This window comes from Coturnix japonica, chromosome 34 (assembly GCF_054131305.1).
Source record: "Coturnix japonica strain WE chromosome 34, WE-NBRP24, whole genome shotgun sequence".
Taxonomy (NCBI): Eukaryota; Metazoa; Chordata; class Aves; order Galliformes; family Phasianidae; genus Coturnix; species Coturnix japonica.
In genome coordinates this window covers 2,367,476-2,385,515 of record NC_140696.1, presented here as the reverse complement: position 1 = coordinate 2,385,515, position 18,040 = coordinate 2,367,476, and the positions used below count along the sequence as shown (strand labels likewise).

The following is an 18,040-nucleotide window of genomic DNA, read 5'->3' as shown; positions in this document are numbered from 1 at the left end:
AAGCATGCTTGTGCTTAGCAAATTCCTGAGCCAGCACAGGCTGTATGAGATGAAGTAGCTTGACTGAGGACTTTCTGTGTTTGGAGAGCAGTGCTTCAAGAGCCAGCTCTCGCTCTGAAGCCCTCTAGCTCCAGGGATGTGCTTTCCAGATTGAAGCTAGACCCAAGTCAGGCACTCAGTAGGATTTCCAGGTCTGCCGGTCATGTATATTGCCCATGGTAGGAGGCTTGTGGTACTTCTGCAGTCAGATGTGGTGAGAGACTTGTACTGAGCAGGAATTGCAAAAGAGCGCAGGTTCATTCTGTGGGTGAGGTAATAGCCTTGGCAAAGTAGGTCACTCATAGCTGGGATACCATTCTGATAATTGCAAAGTGGAAAATAATAAGCGATATAAAATCATGCTTTAAGGGATGAAACAGCTTTTTCTAAGGGAAACGTGCATGGCTGAGAGTCCTGGCTCCCAAAAGTTCCAAGGGGAGAACATTCAGGAGGGTAGCCCTGAGGTGAGGGGTGAAGTGCCCATCAGCATCTCTTCATCTCTGCAGGAAACTGCTGCTTCCATCTGCCAGTGGGAGCAGAGGCAGCATGGCCAGAAAATGGCTGCGAATATCATTATCTATCAGTGTTAGTCCGAGTCTGTGTTGGCAAGTGGCTGCTGCATCAAACAATACCTTTTCTAGAGCTTGCTTGTGGGCATGCGTGTATGCTCTCTCGCACGCTGTGTGTGCAGCCAAGTGTGTGAACCCACAGCCTCTGCCAATAGGGAGAATTCAGAGTGAGTAGCCTGTGGGCAACTTGCAGAATCTGACTTCTAGGAAAAAAATATCTCAGAAGATCTGCAACAATACTGGGAATAGAGCAGTAGAGGGTTGGGGGCTATAGATGCACCATATCGTGTATCACCTGTGCCTGCTGTCATCTGTGGCATGGAAGAACACATGAGGTAGCATGGCAAGGCTCACTGCCCTGTAGCAGTTCTGTGATGCCCTTATGTGGAATTGCAGTCTGCTGGCATTTCAGGGCGAGTTTCCTTTGGGACCATCAGGGAGGAGAGCCTCATTGCAGCGCAGTGCCCCATCTGTGATGTTTCATGCCGGTAGATCAGTAACCTGTTACCTGTGTGTGTCCCTACAGCTTGGGAAACAAAACCCAACTTGCTGCTGTCATGTTGCTGCCAGGGCCATCTGACTGCAATACAGATATAAATCTGTGCTTGGATGAAGGCCTGGATCTCAGTAGAGCCATCTCCCATGTCCTATAAACCTTTCTAATTGTAGTAGCTCTAGATATTTATACTGAACTGCTGTCAATGGGATGATGAGTGAGGATTCCTAACTGTTCAGATTTCTTTTCTGTTCCATCAGGATCTTTCATGGGACCAGTGAACTGATGCTATTCTTTCTTCTTCAGGACTTGGCTTTCCAGAGCCAGTTTTCTGAGCGTGTGTTGGATGTAGATGCTCTGTCTCCTGCTTTAGACAAGTACCCATGCAAGGTAAGTGCTTTATCTATGGTTAGGGACCAATCTTGGAATGGGCAAGTTAAAACACTGTGCTGTGGCATACTAATAGCAGGATGAAGCTATTGGCATAAAGATTTTGAGGCAGATGGAGCACTCTGACTTCAGGGAAGGGATCAGAGCAGCAGTCCTGGCTCAGTATTGTGTCTGCAGAGTTGCAGGCACTCATGTGAAGAGAAGCTACACTAATATCGTACTCTTGGGAAGAGGTGGCTTGTGGGTGATGCATGTGTGCAAGCTCACAAGCGTGTGCTTTCGCTGCCCCCAGTTACATGCATAACATAAAACATGGTTTTCCTGGGGAGTGCAGGGAAGCAGAGTCTGGCTTTTTTTTTCTGTTGTTAGTGTGTTTGTCCTTTTCTTTCTCTTAAGCAGATGAAGAGAGCTTCTGTAACAGAGCACAGTAGCAGAAAATGAAGAAATTGAGGTTACCTTCCATTGACTTAATTCCCTGCTTTCATGTAGGGAAAACGAAGATCCTTTCACTCAGTCTGTGGCATCTGCTTCCCACCTCACGTTGGCCCCATATGTAGCTGTGTTAGGGCAGTTCAGACTGGAAATTGCTGTGCCTCTTGAGATTTTTATCCTTGTCTTCTCAGCGTGTTGCCAAGTTGTCCTTCTCAGCCCCACACTCCTATTGAGTCCTCCTAGCTATCCCTCTCCTAGCTATCCCTCTCCTGCACCATCTCAGCTCATCAGCGCGTTGAATGAAAGAGTGTGCTGCACAGTGAGGCGGAGGGTCAGGCTCCAGCTGGGGTTTACTCAGCCTTGCTCTGATTGTAAGTGAGTTGATCAGCTGCACTGGAGGAGACCTTGAGTGGCAAACTCACCACCTGTCCAGCAGAGAGGAGCAATCCAGTTTGTTAGATTGTCTGGAGAATACACCTGTCCTCTTGTGCCTAATAATGAGCATAATCAGATGTGAAGGGAAAACAAAACATATGCCTGCTGTGTTCTCCCCCTCTCCCTCTTGCTACAGCACAGTCATCGTGCATACCAATGTCTTGTTGGAGCAGACACGTTTTGAGTTTTTTCCAGCCTTGTCTTGAGGAGGGAAGGTGGAGTTGAAATGGTGCCCCCTGCAGAACTGCAGCTGCTCTTTTGTGTCAAAAGACAGAGGCTATTTCAAAACGAGACTCCGGATTGTTGGAACGTGTTTATTTCCATGTAATGGACTTGCCTTGCTTTGAATATACTGGCAAAATACTCTTTGTAAAAAAAAAAAAACAAAACTCTTCAATGGCACTACACATGCACAACATTGGAGGCTTTCAGTTAGCATGTTTTGGCAGGAGCTGTGTTAGATTGCAGTGGCAGTGTGGGCTGCTGTCTGCTAGACTTGACTTCTCTGCTGGCAATGGGAAGGTTGCTCCTTTCACCCTTCACTTAGCAGGCATTTAAAGTGCTGGCATCCTGCTTTGCTGGCATTGTTACCAAGCTGAGGGTGATGGTGGTGAGGAGCTGGAAGCAGGCATGGCATTGGAGCTGTCACGTGCTGGAGACCATAGAAATCCTCTTCTCAAGGCCTCTTGGGGACTATGCTGTGCGAAGAGCCTATTATCTGTCATCCTGGCTTTGTATTGTGAATGTGTGAGATCTTTCCTGTGGGACTCAGCCCGGTGTTGAGCAGGACAGAAAACCAAGCTGCCAGCAGTACTCAGTGCTTCCCAGGGTCTGCTGGTGGTCCTGGAACAACACGAGGGGTGAGGCTCTGGGAATTTCACAGGCAGGGCTTAAAATCCAGCCCTTGTTCCCTGCAGGCACGTGCTCTGTTCACCTTTCCCAATATATCTACATATTCCTACAGAATGGGATTTCTGGGGAGGGAGTGCTTTGGGTAGGTATGTTGGGTCCCAGGCACGGGCTCAGCAGCACTACCTGTAACTCATCATCTGTATTCCCTAGAAGATCTCATTCTTCACTTTTCTGGCTTCTTTCCTCTCACAGGCAGCAGTGACAGAGCCTGTTTTGAGCCAGGTGATGTTTTCTGGGCTCCTCAGTTCTCAGGAATTGAAGTCATTATTTAGGTGGGGAGCTGCTGGGAGAGTTCTGACCATGCTGATGTGATGGAAGGTGACAGCACTTGCAGGGAATCCTTCTGCTGTTTGCTCTGCTGAATATTTGCATAAATTACTGCTGTTTTAATTGTGTTATTTTGGCTCTGCTCCACGTTACATTCCTGCATGGCAGGGGCTGAGCTCACCTGCTGTTTGTGTGGTCCCCAGGAATTTGTGGATGGGCTCTGGAGACCCATATGTAGTGTCCAGAAACCTCATCATGCAGGATGGGCTGTTGGTGCTTTCTCATGTGGGACTGAGGGTTTGAAGAGGGGACCTGTTTCCTCTTCATCTGGTGAATTACACAAATGCATGTGCATATGTATGTCCTTGCTGGAGGGACACAGGTGCCTGGTAGATGGCAGGTGGGAATAGGAACAGCTGACTATTTTACATTCAAATATTTGTTATTTTAAGTCTTTCCTATTTCATAATTAAGCCACCTGAAGTCACTCTGAGCGTGTTACTGAGGGACCAGTTTAGTCAGCTGCATCCAGACTGATCTGCTCTGGAGGGAGTGGTCAGAAGTCTCTGGATAGGTGTGAGCGTATGAAGCATAGTGCCCATTGTGGCCTGTTTGGGAACCAGGATTCAAGGCAGGACTATTGTAATTCTGGTCACAATCAACACATCAGTTTTCTTTATGGCCACAGTACATTATTTCATGTTTGTATATGTGACATTCCTGCTTTAAAAGATTTGTCTTACATTATTCAGACAGTTTATGGTTACTTGGATATGTAAGGTGGCCTTCAGGGGGGAATAAACAACTGAAGCTGATGTTGAGAGTGCTGTGTGCTGGCAGAGAGTTCATCTTCTGTACTGAAAAAACAGTCCTGAGACCAATAATAGTAACACAACCTGGAGAGCTGAGATCCCACATGCCTCTGTGCTGATGGAGCTGTTCCTCCATGTGTTCCCATGATATCTCAAGACCTTGATTACATGCAAGAGAGGAAATTAATGCATTCACATGGGCATTCTGGAGTTGCCCTGTGGATGCACTTTAGTCACTGAGCTTGGTGCTGGTATGCTGGACCAGAGCGAAACTGCTTTTCAGTGGAGCCACTGGAAGGTCCTGGGAGGCTTTGGTGGCAAAGGAGCCAGCAAACTCCACACTGTTTGCTTTTACCTGCAGGCCCAGGAGCTGGGAGAAGAGGAAAAAGACCAAAGCAAAGCCAGTATAGATGAAGAGCAAAGTAAAAGAACAGAAGCTTCTGAGAGGTACGGTACAAGCAGAGCTAGAAAGGAGGCATAGGCAGCTCTATCTGCAAGTGACTTTCCTGTCTTGTCTGTCCCTGCTGTGCTCAGGTCACTGTAACCTGTCCAGGAGTTCCCTGCAGAGCACTGAGTTCCTGCAGTGTCTCATAGAGTCTCTTCCATTCACTCTTTCTTTTCTCCCACCACCTTTTTAGTATCATCTCAGCAGATTTTAGCATTGTTTCAGCTTCTGTCTGGGAAGTTGGCAAAACTTGCCTGCCTTGCCTTTTGTCATGACTTATCTCCAGGTGTGGAGCTGACTTTTCCATTTCCCTTATATCTATCTGGCTTTTATCTAAGGCTGTGGAGTCTCTGTCTTGCCACAATGATCTGTTTTTTCATGGTGTTGTGCCTTGTGGCATTTAACACAGGTGAGTTGGGCCCTAGCCATTGCCTGATAACAGACCTTGGAGGTTTTGGGGGCCAGTCAGTGCTGGTTTGGCAAGGGAGTTCAGCTCCAAAATGAACAGTTCAGTTCCACTTCCTTCCTTAGTGGTATCTTAGGGCCACTTGTCCTCTTTTGGCCAAGCATAAACATTAAGCTATTTTCTTATCCTGCTTTGTGGATATCTCTATAGTGCAACAGCTGTAACCCCACAAGCACCACAGGTTTCCCAACCTATAGTTACTGTGAGGACTAGACTGTCTAGGAGAGCTGTTTTCCCCCTGTTTGTGGAAACTTGTTTAAGATGACTGTAATACTGTGCTGAGCAGAAAGCTCTGCGGTCTCTAGAGCATCCTGCTCTGCCTTTGAGAGTTGTAACATGTGGCATTTATAGATGAACCGTGTCGAAACTCTTAGCCTCCACACAGAGCTACACACCATTCTGGGGCACTGGGAATGAAGAAGCTGTTGCTTATGCCAGGAAAACCTGTGAACAGAAGAAGCTGCAGTCCATCTTAATGACTGGCTGTGTGCAATTGGGATTCACAGCTTTGTGCTCGAAGAAGCTGTTCACGTGAAGGTCCCTAAAAATGTGTTCTGCCCAAGGAATTCTCTTTATCACTTTGTACCTGCTTCCCAGCTATGAATCCTTTCCATTTACTCTGCCTGTACAGCTACTCTGTGCTTGCTTAGTCTCTCTTCTCTGTGCTTCCAAGATGAAGTAGAATCATAGTTGTAAACATGCCTGCCAATATATTTCCATCTCTAATTTAGTCTACAGTGTGAGTGTTACTAATAGGGCTGATTTATCTTGGGGAAATTCTGTAAGGACTTGCAAAGAGAGGGAGGTAATCCAGCAAAGATATTCGACATTTTGAGGTTGACAGACAAATTATACCCTCAGCTGCCTGTTAGTCTGGCAGTGCTCGAGGTGGTGTGAATGGTTTGGAGCTTTGTTGGGGCTTTGGCAGCCCCGTATTGGACAAATGAGGCCCCTTGGCAGGCATGAGCTTGTGCTGCAGACTGCCCATCTTGAGTCAGCTGCTCATCCCGTCTTCCCTCTGTCTTTGTCTGCTTGGAGCAGTCGCTAGAATCCAATCTATGCTAATCTGATATTCTGTTACCTTTTTTGTGCTGCAAAGTGAGAGGGATCAAAGTGGTTGTGAAGCATCAGAACAGAAGTATTTGGCTTTAGAAAATGCCAACCAAGAAGAAGCTGTGGCCCCGCAGCTGGAGGAAGAATTGCCGGATAGCATAATCGATCTGGAAGAACTTGCAGCCCTGCAAAAAGCGTAAGGGCTTCATTTAAGTCCCTAGCATTGTATGCATAACAGCTTTTGTCTTTTTGTTCTGTTCTTCCCTTTATTTGAAGTTACTGTGTGAGGTTGGCACGCTAGGAGATTCAGTTTGGTGGGCACAGCAGAGCTTGAGAGCATCTCAGCATGCAAATCCAAGCAGCTGTTCTCCTGGCAAGAGTGCCGAGGTAACAGTCTGTCCTGGGGAGGGTGAGAACAGCAGCTCAGCCCTTGGGGTCTGTGGCACAGGGCTCTGTGGTATGGAAAAAGATCTGTTTGCTTTGTACTTGGAAAAGCCTCCTTACCAGCATCACTAATGAGGCTAAGCATTTACACACCTAAGATAAACTGTTTTCCACTGCACTTTGCTTGCTGAGGAGTACTGAGATTGGAAGGAGGGAGGGGGAAAAAAATCCTCTCGCTTTTAGAGTCACTGGGAACATGTTGGATTTGGGATAACGAGGTCAGGGCAGAAGATGGGAGAGCTCAGTTTCTCTGCAAAAGCCAGTGGTCTGTCACAGTACTAAATTGGTGGAGTTTGCTGATAGGTACCTGCAGTTTCACTGCAATGGAAGTTCTCAGTAGAAGTGAACATGCTGACTTTGCTTTCTGTGTCAAGTGACAGATCAGCAGAAGTAATTGGGAAAAAATAGGCAATGCATCTATCAGGACAAAGTGGTGGAGCAGCGATTTGGTTTGAAGACAAGTATCTCTTTCTGTTTTTAATTTGAAATGGTATAAAAGTCCATGTGTTGGTTGGGCACTTATTTAAACAGAAATTGGAGCAAAATGAACAGTTTTAGGTGGAAATACTTGAGGTGCTGTGCAGAGCAGCCTGATAAATGGCACCTCCTGTAGGCATCTGTGCAGTTGGCCCGGAGCACGCAGTGTTACAGGGGAGGAGCAGTGAAACAGGATTTTTCCAGGACCCTACTACCCTTTCCTCTCTCTCTGTTCTTTTGCTAATGGCTGCATAAGTAACCTTTTCTCTCTGACTCAAGGTTATATTACTAAAGCTGCTATTTGCCTGATTTCAGGCAAGACAGAGATCTCTGCCTTATGCTGGCAGTCTCGGTGTATGATGAGAAGACCTTGCTGCTTCAGCTTTCACTAGCACAGAATAAGAATTTTATCCTTCGACTAATCTTCATTTCTCCTTCTTCACTTTCAGACCTTCTAATTTTGCTACTGTATGTCTGGAAAAAAAAAAAAGAAATAATTAGAAACAGATTGGTTTTGAATTTTTGGAGAGCTCAGGGCTTTCTGTTGCCTAGGGCTGGCAAACTCCCAGCACACTTTTAGATTGCAATTGCAGAAAAATACCTGGTCCATTAGAAATGTATTGCTAATCCCTGGGTTAGAAGCTGGTGCTGATTACATCTGCTTTAAGGTCCTAGGCAGGATTTCATAGCTGCTAGATCCTTCATGAGGTGTAGCTGGCCCAAATAAGAGTTGGTCAGGACCTAAGTTCTGTTAGGACTAGGTTTAATTTATCAGTCAGAGTTTAGGAGTCAATGAGAGTTCCAGCCAGTGGTGCCTGGAAACATCCCCAAGCTGTTATCTGAGATAAAGTGTTGCTTGAACCTTGGAGGCTGTGCTGTGTGTTCCTCAATAGCCTTGTAGAAAAGCTTCCCTGTGTCTGCAGCAGCAGAAGTTCAGGATGCAAGGCTGGTGAGTTTGGCTGGCAAGAATGGGAATGGATTTGTTTTCCAGGCATGTTGTAGGGAACAGTGGCAGCATGAGTTCTATACCAAGCTTGTCTTCTACCTGTGTGCCCTCCAACTGCATACGCTGCTGTTCCTCATCTCCTGTGAGCAAAACAGCAAGTGCTCCTCAGCAGCAAATAAAGAAAGAAAGTGGATGCCAACCAGTGGAGATTCTGCATTTCCTTTCCCTTCATAGAGAGGGAAGCTTATGGAGTAGGTGGCTTTGAGATTTGGGGTTTGGAGGTGATACTGTGTGTGGGAATGCTACACGTTCCCATTGTGTTACCCCGTTCTCTCACCCTTTTGCCAAAGGAGCTTTTTCTTTTTGATAGGCAACCTGAGAAAGAAATAAAGCAAAAGCAGCCCTTGACCCAATCTAGTGAAGAATCCCTGGAGGGAGTAGCCAAGGAGCTGGAGGAGGAGGTTGAACAAGAGAAAATTCACTTACTGCAAGCAAAGGAGGAGAAAATCCAGCAGTTCCAAGAGGAAATGAGGCTACAGGAGGAGGAAGAAACTCAGAAGCTTTATCAGCAAAAAGAAAAATCCCTCAGGTATTCCTTTGTTTTTCCTATTTCTCCTCCTGAGTCTTTCCCAGGTGTGATTCACTGCTGGTGGCAGCAAGTTTGTGCTGTGTTATAGGCCACTGTGAAGCAGGAGCTGCTTTGTGGAATTATGGGTGAAGGAGGCAAGAATAGAGGTGAAAAGGAGTGTGTCCTGGCAGTGACAAAAAGGATCTGCACATCCTGAAATGGGTAGTGCTCTGCTCTCAGTGCTGCAGATGCTCAAAGCAGAGTGCAGTCTGCCTGAGGAAAGCTCTCTTCCTCGTTCAGGCAAGACAGCATCTTCCTCGTGTCCTGTCAGAAGAGCTATGATTCGATACACATGCAACTTTCATAGAGCTGTGAACTTGTCTCTTATTGTTAACCTGGGAAAAGTTTCCAGTTCACTGCTTGGAGCTTTACCGCCTGGCAGACTTTCAAATCTTGGTTTAAATGGTAGTATTAGGGCTGGAAATTGGGGCATTAGAGAAGATGAAGTTACCCCAGAGGAACTATTTGAAGCTCTGTTACTGAGAGTATTACAGAAGGACTTCCAAACAAGACTTTAAGGAATAGGGCATGGATTTCTATGTGCAAAACCCAGCCAATGCAAGAAGATCTAATAGCAATCCAGGGAGCACAACAGCAATAGGAGCGGTGTCCTCTGTTCTGGGGGATTTTTCTCTCAGAACTTGTATTATAAACATCAGTTCTTAGTAGCACGCAGGCAGCCAGAAAAGGTACCTTGACATGAAGCACTGTGGGAATGTTGCCTTGGGTGCAAAAGAGGACAAAAACTGCACCCAAAGGGAGAAATGTCTAAGCAGTGGGGAAAAGGGTGTTGTGTAAAAGCATGAAGCTTATACCAATGCATCCAGCTACCTTGGCTGGGATCTGCCTTCATTTCATAGAGTTGATTTTTTATGTACATGGGGGAAAAAAGTGCCACATATGATGGCAACGCAGTGAGCCTTTAAAATACACCACAGGAACTTGATGCTCAGGGGCTGCGTCTCCTGTGCCAGCAGCCAGATTGTGAAGGTGTAGAAGGGAATTAACTGTCTGGAGCCTTGGGAATGCATCTTTCAGCTCCCACTCACTGCACGTGCCTGATCTGTACACCTTGGGGGGGTGGTTTGAAGACACTAGAGCTTCCTGAACCTTTTTTTCCTTCCCCCCCTTTCCACTTTTTTCTTCCTTCTGGCTGCTCATCTCTCAGAACACTGAAAGAGGATTTGGCAAAGGTTTGCAAGGAGGAAGAATTGCGTGTGAGAAAGGAGGAAACTGAAAGACTCTCAAAGCTGCGAGCCACCATCACGTCTGAGACTGAAGCAGAGAAGGAGAAGATAAGGTGAGAAGTTTTGCCACAACAAGCAGGAAGCTGCTGTCCCTATGGACATATACTGTGGGTTTGAGAGGGTGCTTCCCGCTGTTATGTACCATCAGCATTCACTCAGGGGATGTACTAACAAGCCTGAGGTTCCCATAGCTGCTGCCTTGCCTTGTTAGTAAGCTAGGAGTCATGAGGACTTGGCTATGATGTTTTTTTCTAAGGCCTTTGCTGATTCACTCATGGTTCAAAGCGTACATGGGTTCTCAGTTTCTTCTGGATTTTTTTCTTCTCTTAGCTCTGGTTCCTAAATGGAGCCCAGTATTTAAGTACCAAATTCTAACTGGCTTTTTTGCTTTTGTTGTAACCCTACCAGGGCAGAGCAAGAGCTGGCACTGCAAAAACTGAGAGAAGAATGGGAATCCCTGCAAGTAAAGGAGAAGGAGAGCATGGAGAAGAAGCAGCAGCTTGCTTTGGAGAAAATGAAGCTGGAGATGGAGGAAGCTCAACAGAAAGAAACAATCAGGCTAGAAAAAGAGAAGGAACGATTCCTAAGGGAGCTTAAAGAGAGATTAGAAATGGAAAAGAAAAAGGTGAGATTCATGTACCTTATCAGGCTAGAATGCCTCTTGGGTGTTGCCTTAGCACTATGGAAGGCCTGAGGTTCTTGAATGGAGGCAGTTCATAGTCTTCCCATGGGATGGCACATCTGAGATCCACTGAGATCCTCTGGAAGGAAAAACATCCAGAGAGAATATGGTGTGTTACTTGTTTTGAAAGGGGTTCACTGTGCTTTTGATGCTTGTGGATAGATGTTAATTGCAACTGCATCTTGTGTGGCATGTCCCTATGAATGGAGGATTTACAGCAGACTGTTTGGCTCCTGTTCCTGTAGGCTGCAGAGGAGCTAGAGAAACAGTTTGCAACGGAACTCCAACAGCTAAAATGTGCAGCAGAAGAGAAGCATCGAAAGGTAAAGAATGGTGTCCCTAGAATATAAATTGCTTTTTCATTTCACTCTATCTCCAGGTGTGGGCAGGGTGGGTGGCATTAATTTTTCTACTTCCTAAACATGGTTCTGGTCTGGCTCAGCATTTGGGCATGTTCCAAGTTAGAGGGTGGTGGGACTGTACACACTGATCTTTGCTGTGCTTCTTGATCTTTGTAGGATGGCACTAGAGAGATCTTGTCAGAAAGGTGACAATTCTCTGTGGGTGGTTTTCATGGCAGGTCACTTCCAGCCTGCAAACCCAGATAGCAGAGGCACAGAGGAGTGAGGAGGCTTGGCTGCGTGAAGACTTGCAGAGAGCAGAGGAGAAAGTGCAGCAGAAAGCATTCCAAGTAGCACAATATGAACGTGAGGCAAGTATTAAGCTTGGATGGTGAAAGGTCTTTGTTCTTGGTTGATTTTTGGTGAGGTTTGAGATGCAGAGTCCCCTACCCAAAGGTGATAGTGATGTGCATCAGAGGAAGGGACACTCCTGCAGCATCTCCTTTCACAGAGTGCTTGCTTTCTACTATCTAGGCTGTGGCCTTATCCCACTTACAAGGTTCTCAGTCTTAATGTTCATGTGGGAAGCTGCTCTCTTGGGAAACCAGTGCAGTGATTCAGTGAAACCTCTTTGTGTCATCATTGCAGCTCAGTGAGCTTATGAGTGAAAAACGCCGTGAAGTGGAAAAAGACCATGAGAGGAAAATGGAGAGGATGAAGGAGGAGCACCAAGAGGTCCTAGCAAAGATTCGGGATCAATATGAAGAAGAGGTACTTCTGGGGAAGTGCAATGGACTGGGAGATCACTGTTGGTCACCTGGGCTGGCGCTGCTGCTTGCCAGCTCTGCTTATCTCTGCCACTCCTAGAAGTGGGGCATCTCATTTGTTTTAGTGGCTTTGCTGCTGTATAAAGCAAACTGAGTCTCAGGTTATGAGGTAAACCTGTCAAAGTGTTCTGTGCAGGCAACTTCCACGTGCATTTCTGGACTTCTGTACTAGAGAAGCTTATTGATGGTTTTATAGTTGCCTGTTCTGGAAGGCCTCCTGTCACACAGTCAGCAGTGTGTGACAAACCCCTAGACCATCATGGGTCATTTCTTCTTTCCTGAGCCATCTTCATAACAATATTGTGTCTATAAGCAGCGGGCTTTAATCTTGCTGAAATTGACATTTGCTAAGGACATGTTGTGAGATGAGCTGGTTATACGGTGTGTGCCCTTTGTGTTCATGGCTGGCTGAAGAGCTTCACTCTTCACTTTTCTTGTTTGTATTCTGTGATAGGAAAGAAAGCAAAGATCAGAGCTGTTTGAAGGCCTGCGAGGTGAGATGGCACGGCTCCGACAGCTTCACGAAGTGGAGGTGAAAGCTCTGCAGGCAGAGCTGGATGAACGTCTGACCGCACTGCAGCACAGACATGGGGAGAAGGTGAGGAGGGCACTGCCTGGCAGTTTGGGACTTGGCTGTTTTGGCCTGGATGCTGTGATGCCTCCATGAATCTGCCTCCCTCTGTAACCAAAAGTAATACAAGTGGCAGGTCATTCTCTCCTGGTATTGTTTGCTAATTGCTCTGATAGCAGAGCTCTGTGTGGTGGGTGAGGAACTTGTGCCATTTGCTCCTTAAGTTGATGTCTCTGTGCAGGAAAGAAGACTTCAGGATTCAGAAAATGAGCTTGAAATACGTGCAAAGAATGTTAAAGCAAGATCAGTGCAGCTTTTTAGCCAGGTGAGTCAGCTGTGTTGGGTTTGAGACGTTTCCTTGCCTGAGCTGCTCCCCTGGCTGCTACACTGTGGGTTGCATCTGCCACCCAAGTTACCAAGTTTCAAGGTAAAACTTCTGTCATGAGGGCTAAGTGCTGTTAGTAGTACAGGTTCATGGTTGTATTTGTGGTGAAAGTCGGTGCCTTGGGTGTGCTCCCCTGCTTTGGGAGGCAGCATTCTGTAATCCTCTGTCATTTACAGAATGGGATGGGATGAAGCAAAACTGAGAACAGTGTTGAGGTAATCTTGAATTGTCTTGAAAATTAGGCCTGACCTTTCAAGTGCTTCTGAGCATCAGCAGTCTCCTCTACTGGCAGCCCTGTGTTCTGATAGTCACCAGCTTTTTCTGCTGTGTCTAGGAGGAGTCTCTGAGAAGGAAAAAGCAGCAGCTGCTCGATGAAGACAGACGGACTGAGCGAGAAAGAGATGTATGTGTGCCTTGTCTCTGGAAAGGATCTGTGCTGCTTTGGTTTTGGGGAGGGTGAGGGGAACACATTAGAACCATGGCTTAAGAAAAATGCAAGCTATGTTGTTTTCTAAATTGTGAGTTTGCAAATTCCTTCCTGCCCCTTTGGCTCGGCCTGGAGAGTCTTCCTGCTGGCAGTTTGGTTAGCTCAGAAGTATTTCCCAAAAAGAACCTAGTTCCCCTAGGACTGACTCCCATGAACTATGCAGATAGCAAAAGTCTCTTGCATGCTGTGTGCTTTTGTTCCATGGTCAGGGAAGCCTGAGAGATGTTTCTTTTTCTTTCTAGGAAGCTGCTTTAGCTTCTCAACTCCGCCTAGAGGAGAATCGGAAGGAGCAGACTGACCTTCTTGAGTCCATCCGGCAACTGCGTAAGACTCGTGAAGAGCTCCAGGATCAGAAAGCTGAGCTGGAGGCCCAGGTTGACTTGTTGCAGACTCGAAGCCAGAGGCTGCAGAAACGTATCAGGTGTGTGTCTACATGCGAGAGTTTTCCACTGGTGCTTGAAGTCTGTGTGGTTACTGGTGCTGTCTGGAAGTGTTGCACGAGCAGTTCAGTTGTGTTTAGGAGCCAGTGGCAGCAGGAGATTGTCTTAATGGTAGTTGTCAAGCTGCATTGCTAGTGTTTGATTTACCCCAGCACTGGATCTAGAAGTCTATATCTGTGAACTGCTACACAAAGCATCTTATTTCTATTTATTCCTGTACGTGGAGAAACTGTATGAGACAGCAGCTGTAAGCTGTTGTGAATCCTCGTTGTCAGCATGTTTCTGTGTTCCTGCTTGTCTTTCATGTCTGGCCCTTTCCTTTCTGGAATCTGGAGGTTGCTTTGGACACTTGCAGGTAGTTTACTGGGGTAGGAGGACCTGCAGTCTAATGAATTGCTGCCATTGTTGCCTTTTCATGTGGCAGTGAGCTTGAGGCAGCTGTCAGGAGCAAGCAGGAGATTTTGAAAGAATTGGAGGCAGAAGAAAGTGCAGAGTCTCCCCAAAGGAAAGCTGAGCTCCATGTTGAAGACCTGAGAGAAACTATTCAAGCTGTGAGTAGAGCTGTCTGCAAAGGCATTTGCCTTGTGAGATCTGAGGCTGTAACTTGAAAATTCCAGCCTTGGCTCTTTCTGCCTAAACTTGTTTCAGATGCATTGATGCATTCTTCTTTGCTGGAAGACGTCAATGTTTTGTACTCCTTGTTGCTTTTTGCCTATTATTAGGGGAAAAGGAGTGTGGGATGCCTGAGTGCCCTTGAAGTCAAAAGCAGAACCTGAGTTGGGGATGGAAATGTCTCTTACTTCTTAAAATATCACACAAAAATATCCCCAGCACTAGTCTTGGATCGGGGCAATAATACAGTGATGTCATCCAGAGTTTTTACCCCTAATTTGATTCTACTGGGGTCCTAGGGTTCAGTTTTCTTGTGCGTATCTGCCAGTTGTTGAAATGTTTCCACTCTTCAGCATCCATCCGGAGAGCCTGCTTTCCTTCCTTCTCAAAGCCATGAAGACAGCAACTTCCAGTTTGATCAGTGAGTATCTGTATACCAGCTACTTCAGAAAATGTGGTTTTCTTGTTTGTTTTGGTTTCTTTTTCCCTTGGGTTTTAGAAGTGAATGTTTTTGCTTGAGTTTTATATTCATTGCACGTACAGTTTATTTGGGGGGAGGGATGGGGTTTTGCTGGATGGAATGGCCAGCACAGAAAGCCAGAATTGTACCTGATCCTTTTAGAGTCAGGAGCTACATCTCTGCTGAAGGAGTCTCCATCAGAAAAGCCAAGGAATTCCTGGTGCGTCAGACCCACTCCATGAGGAAGAGACATACGGCTCTGAAAGCTGCAAAGCAGCAGTGGCACCAAGATGTGCAGAAAGCGCAGGAGGTGGTGCAAGATCCTGACAACTCCCAGCTCCTGGAGGGAATGCGCAAGAACCTGGAAGAGGTGAGTCACTGAGCACTGGCAGGCATCCATCCCATCAGCAGGGACAAGTTCACAGTTGTAGCTCTGTGGCAATGTCACTCTTGCTTGAAAATCGATCCCTGAGTACTTATCAGTCCTGCTGATACACCAACCAAAGACGGGGAAAAGGTCTTCATTTCCTTCATTGACAGAGCACTCCTATTTGCAGGTTTTGCTGCAAAGCTGTTGTCTCTATTGGATGCAGGACTGGAAAGTGACAGCCCTTTTTCCTTGGGGCAGTGTTGCCTTAGGCCTTGTTCTTTCCCCTCTGCACATTTCTTTTTGTTGCTCTGTTGGACTTGGGAGCAGTTTTACTCCAGCAGCGTGATTTCTTGTGCCAAGTAGAAATGAGATGGTGAAAATCACCGTGACCACTAAAGTAGATCATTTCCTGTAGTTCTTGGGTAATTTTCCTCCTTGTCCTGGCTGTTTGATCCACTGCAGGAAGCCAAGCAGCTGGACAAGATGAAGTCAGCTATGCGGAAAGGACAGGTGCTGCTGAAGAAGAAGGAAGAGAAGCTAAGCCAGCTGGAGTCCTCCCTGTTGGAGGAGGTAAGCACATACATCCTGCTTGGGCCTGACCAGCTGCACTCCCAGTTTGCAGAGCTGTTTTCCTCTTCCCATAGGCAGGAGCCTCTGCAGAGCTGAGTTGAGCTTTGAGAGCAAAATGATGGGTCTGTAAGAAGAGTGGGAGAGAGTAGGCGAGACAAAGAGCTGGAGTAAATGACTATGGTGCACATGATTCACCAGGTCTGAGGTTTGAGATGGAGGGTTTGTCCCATGATTGCAGTTTGCCAGTCAGGGCTGCTGGCATCAGGGCTTGAGTTGGTTGGAAAGAAAAATCTGCTAACTGAGCCCTCAAGCTTCTTAGATCAGAAGCAAATCCATGTTAATGCTGACATGCAGCATACAATATAAACTGAACTCTAATTAGAATTGTTAGATATTTTACTAACTGTCTGTGTTTTGGGCAAGATAGCAAATGTTTCCCTTTGCTGATGACATCTGGATTCAGTATTAAGCATATGACCCGGAAAACAACCTGAAAAATCTGCATGATTTTTGCCTAGAGAGAACAAGGGCAGGTCACCTCATGTGAGGTAGAATCCGCTTTACTTCCCTGTTCAGGACAGACGTTGGAGTCTGTCCAGCTCTGCCTGTGTGACCATGTGGCCTTAGAGCAGCAGTGTAGATGTGCACACACAAGACTTCTGGTGTTCAAGCACTTTCTGTTGGTGCAAGGAGATGACTCAGCCATGCAAGTATTATAAGGTGTAGTTGATGCACAGAACATTTTGACCTCTGCTTGGAAGGGCCGGTTCATGCAGTAGTTAAATTTGGCCTCCAGTGAATGCACGTGCCTCTTCCAGAGACCATGCAGTCTTTTTACTTTTCAAATGTTACTGCTGGAGTCTTAAGACTGTTCACCTGTGCTGTGCCTGACCACGCAGTCCTGCCTGCATAGATGAGCTGTAAGCAGTACTCCAATGGCTTTATTGTTGCAGAGGCAGAGAGCAAGTTTTTTTTACAGTGTTTTCCTTATCAGCTTTCAGATGAGGATACACTGAAGAGTGTTGCGTGCAAGAAGATGGTGACTTTTGATCTCAGCAGCTCTGAGGACACAAACAGCATATCCAGCGCAAGCATACATCTGCCAAAGTGTAAGTTTCTGACTGGTTTGATACTCTTTGCCTGATGCTTTTGGCAGTGTCTGGCTTTCCCTTTTGCTTCTCAGTTGTATCTAAGGCTGTTTCTGTTTGTGCTTGTTTGAGTCTAAGGCAGCTTTACTATTTATGACCGAGACTGCTCTGTATGATGTTTTGCTTGAAAAACTTATTTCCTGCCTGTAGCAGAGTATGAGAGGGATGGAATCTGTGAGTGAACTTGCATCTTAAATCTACCCTTATTTTTACTGCAGAGTGTAAAATGTAGCTTCAGCTGTTCCTTCTCTGCTGCTATGGAGCTGTCATGCTCTGTCAGTGTCCAGGCTTCCTCCTCATGTCTCTGTCAGGAGAAGCTGGTGCAGTTTCCCATGTCTGCTGCTTGTGCTTTTCTATGTGCTTTCTGTTTCTTTCAAATGAATCTTTGTCTCTGGTGCTCTGTGTCTCACTGAGCAGAGGCTGATCAGCTCACTGTGATACAGTACAAAGTGAGTCTCCTGCTAAGGAGACGGCGTTTCCCTCACCTTCCCAGTGATCCCTTTTTTCCCTTCTCTCCCCTTCTAGCTGACTTGAGAACAGAGGTCCAGATTGCCCTACACCAGGACAAGATCCAGTACTTGACAAACTCGGTGCAGCACATCACCAGTGAACTGAATGGGGTCCTCGGCATTCTGAGTTCCCTGAACACCCTCCAGTCCCCACTCTTCACTTCAACACAGGTGCCTCTGCAGGTGTCCTGTGACAGCATTCCTCTTTCTACATATTCCACCTTGGCAGGATCGCAGGCAGGTGCTTCCTCAAGGCCCTCTGCTGGGGTGTCTGTGCCTGACCAGTGGGCCTGGGGCACTGGGCTCAGCTCCGGTCGCTCCTTCCTGGCTGGGCAGTCAGTGGACCGCTTCCTGGCAGAGAAGTGGCGCAAGTACTTCCCAGGTAGGTCTGTTCTCCTTACTCTATCTTATTGTTTGATATAACTTCTGATTTCAGTTCTGCATGTTCTAATCAGCTCATCATTCCAACCTGTTCTGCTGTCAAGAGTAGTGTTAATAAGATCAAGAATAAGAACCTTATTCCAGGTAGTGCAATACAAGTCCAACCATGTTATCCTGCCTCTAGAACAGTTTGGCCTCT

At 46.5% G+C, this 18,040-nt stretch overlaps 1 protein-coding gene across 17 annotated transcripts in view; it reads left to right on the top strand.

Moving 5' to 3' along the window:
* Positions 1-18,040, top strand: part of CEP164 (centrosomal protein 164) — a 36,657-nt gene that overhangs the window by 14,633 nt on the left and 3,984 nt on the right. For 10 of the 17 annotated variants that reach the window (XM_085525958.1, XM_085525954.1, XM_085525953.1 and 7 more), the window contains 19 exons: positions 1,411-1,494; positions 4,714-4,799; positions 6,363-6,512; positions 8,554-8,772; positions 9,980-10,111; positions 10,467-10,683; positions 10,986-11,063; positions 11,321-11,452; positions 11,730-11,852; positions 12,363-12,506; positions 12,721-12,804; positions 13,199-13,267; positions 13,594-13,772; positions 14,216-14,342; positions 14,757-14,824; positions 15,026-15,233; positions 15,696-15,803; positions 16,798-16,912; positions 17,477-17,842. In XM_085525958.1, coding sequence (XP_085382084.1) covers positions 1,411-1,494; positions 4,714-4,799; positions 6,363-6,512; positions 8,554-8,772; positions 9,980-10,111; positions 10,467-10,683; positions 10,986-11,063; positions 11,321-11,452; positions 11,730-11,852; positions 12,363-12,506; positions 12,721-12,804; positions 13,199-13,267; positions 13,594-13,772; positions 14,216-14,342; positions 14,757-14,824; positions 15,026-15,233; positions 15,696-15,803; positions 16,798-16,912; positions 17,477-17,842 — 2,689 coding nt within the window. Of the gene's footprint in view, positions 1-1,364; positions 1,495-4,713; positions 4,800-6,362; positions 6,513-8,553; positions 8,773-9,979; positions 10,112-10,466; positions 10,684-10,985; positions 11,064-11,320; positions 11,453-11,729; positions 11,853-12,362; positions 12,507-12,720; positions 12,805-13,198; positions 13,268-13,593; positions 13,773-14,215; positions 14,343-14,756; positions 14,825-15,025; positions 15,234-15,695; positions 15,804-16,797; positions 16,913-17,476; positions 17,843-18,040 lie in introns of all 17 variants that reach the window. The other 7 variants (XM_085525961.1, XM_085525960.1, XM_085525956.1 and 4 more) reach the window with 3 other exon arrangements.